At 45.0% G+C, this 1,976-nt stretch overlaps 1 protein-coding gene across 1 annotated transcript in view; it reads right to left on the bottom strand.

The window, feature by feature from the left end:
• The window catches only part of Psd2 (pleckstrin and Sec7 domain containing 2), a 53,806-nt gene that overhangs the window by 13,066 nt on the left and 38,764 nt on the right, over positions 1-1,976 (bottom strand). Inside the window, exon 8 of the mRNA XM_031365382.1 lies at positions 407-496. Within this exon, the coding sequence (XP_031221242.1) occupies positions 407-496 (90 nt within the window). The remainder of the gene's footprint in view (positions 1-406; positions 497-1,976) is intronic.

The following is a 1,976-nucleotide window of genomic DNA, read 5'->3' as shown; positions in this document are numbered from 1 at the left end:
TGGTGGTGATGGTGGAGGTGGTGGAGGTGATGGTGGCGATGGTGGTGGTGGTGATGGTGATGGTGAAGGTGGTGGTGGTGATGGTGGACGTGATGGTGGATGTGGTGGTGATTTTGGAAATGGTCGTGGGTGGCAACCATAACAATTGGTGATAGTGATGGTTATCATTTGGTGATAGTATGGTTATTACTAGAAATGGTGCTCATTGAAGCACTAAAATCAGAGTGCTCAGAGCCTCACCATCTATCTTTCTTGGAGAATATACAACAGTCAGGTGAGGAACTAGGCAGTCTCCAACTCTGTTCCAAAGGTATGGATCTAGAATGTCAAGATTTAGTGGGGCAAGATTTCACTCCACTCATGTTGGGCAGGACAAGGGAGCATGAAAACCCTTAGCAGATAATACCTTCAAAAGGTCTTTGGCAAAGTCTTGGCCATCGTTCAGCTGGTCCAAGTTGGCAATGAATTGCTGGCAGGACATCTTCTTGCCAATGTTCTGTCATGGAGAAATGGTTCTGCCTGAGAGTAGGGAAGAAGGCTGGTGTGGTCCACACACCCTGCCCTGCCCTGCCCTGCCCTGCCCTGCTCTGCTCTGACAGACAGGATGAGGCAAAACTGAAGGCAGTAATAAAACTGTCTAGATACTCCTACATCTCCAAGAATTTAAAAATCTTTTTACATTCTAAATTCTATTTGATCCACAAACAACATGAAAGGCTCTCTTCACAATCAGTGCAGGAGCTGCATTAGGTGAAGCTGAGTCAGCCATGTGCCTGCTCTGCTCTGGGCATTGACCTTCACATGAATTATCATATCTTCTTACCACAAGGTGAGAAGCCTGAAGGATGAGAAGGGAAGCGGATGTGTGAAGGAAGAGGAGGAGCCACTGTGTCTGACATCAGAGTTCACAATCTCACCCCTAAGGTCACTGAGCACCAGGACTTGAACCCAGGCCTCTTGGCTCCTAAGCAGAAACTCCGTATATTCTTTCACAGTCTCCTTACCCTCTCACCTGCACACAGTGGGACAGGAAGACCTCCCAGAGGTTGGTCAACTGAGGGAGAGTTTGGTCTTATGAGACCAAAACTCAATCAACCCAGCACACATGGGTGATCTGTACTAAGGTGGTCTGACATAAATAGAAGCTGCTTAGGTTCTCTTGGATACAAGCAAAAAGCTAGGGAGGGATGACTGTACCCCAAAATTCTGTCTCTTGTTAACTACTCACTAGTTGATGGAGGAGCCCTACTGGAGGAAGCCCTAAGCTGGCACTTCACCTATAGGACATTTTGTGATTGGAGGTTTGCTAAAAATAAGATAATGTTTCATATTTTATTTATTTAAACATCCTATTACATTAGAATATATATTTCCTAAAATAAATAAAACAGTATTAGAGTCCAGCAAATTTATTGCCCCAGTTCAGAACTTTGAACATGTTTGTGTGTGCTGGGATTCTCCAAGGACAGAATTCCATGTGCACTGTCCCACACTTCTTGATGTTGGCATTACTTTACCAAAGCCTCTACTAACACCATATGCCACAGAAATAAAGTGGAGAGCATTTCTACAAGTTCTCTGTTTGTTTGCTTCTTTGTTTCTTTGGCACTGGGGTCTCACCACATAGCCTAAGCTGGCCTCAAACTTGAGATTCTCCTGTTGCAGCCTTCTAAATGTTGGGATTGTAAATGTGCTGTTTAGGTTTTTTTGTCAACTTGACACAAGCTAGAGTGGAACCTCTCCCCCTCTGCAAAAGAAAGGAAGGAAGGAAGACAGACAGACAGACAGAAACAAAGATAATGAGAAAGAGAGAGAAAGAAAGACAGAATGAGAGAGAAAGAAAGGAAGAAAGGAAGAGAGAGAGACAGAGAGAAAGGCAGAGAGAGAGAAAGGAAAGAAGGGAGGGAGAGAGGGAGAGATGGAGGGAAGGAAGGAAGGAAGGAAAGAAGGAAGGAAGGGAGGGAGGGAGGGAGGGA

This window comes from Mastomys coucha, unplaced genomic scaffold (assembly GCF_008632895.1).
Source record: "Mastomys coucha isolate ucsf_1 unplaced genomic scaffold, UCSF_Mcou_1 pScaffold13, whole genome shotgun sequence".
In the NCBI taxonomy this organism is placed as follows: domain Eukaryota; kingdom Metazoa; phylum Chordata; class Mammalia; order Rodentia; family Muridae; genus Mastomys; species Mastomys coucha.
Note: the sequence above shows the minus strand (reverse complement) of the source record. Positions and strands in the feature narration are given on the sequence as shown.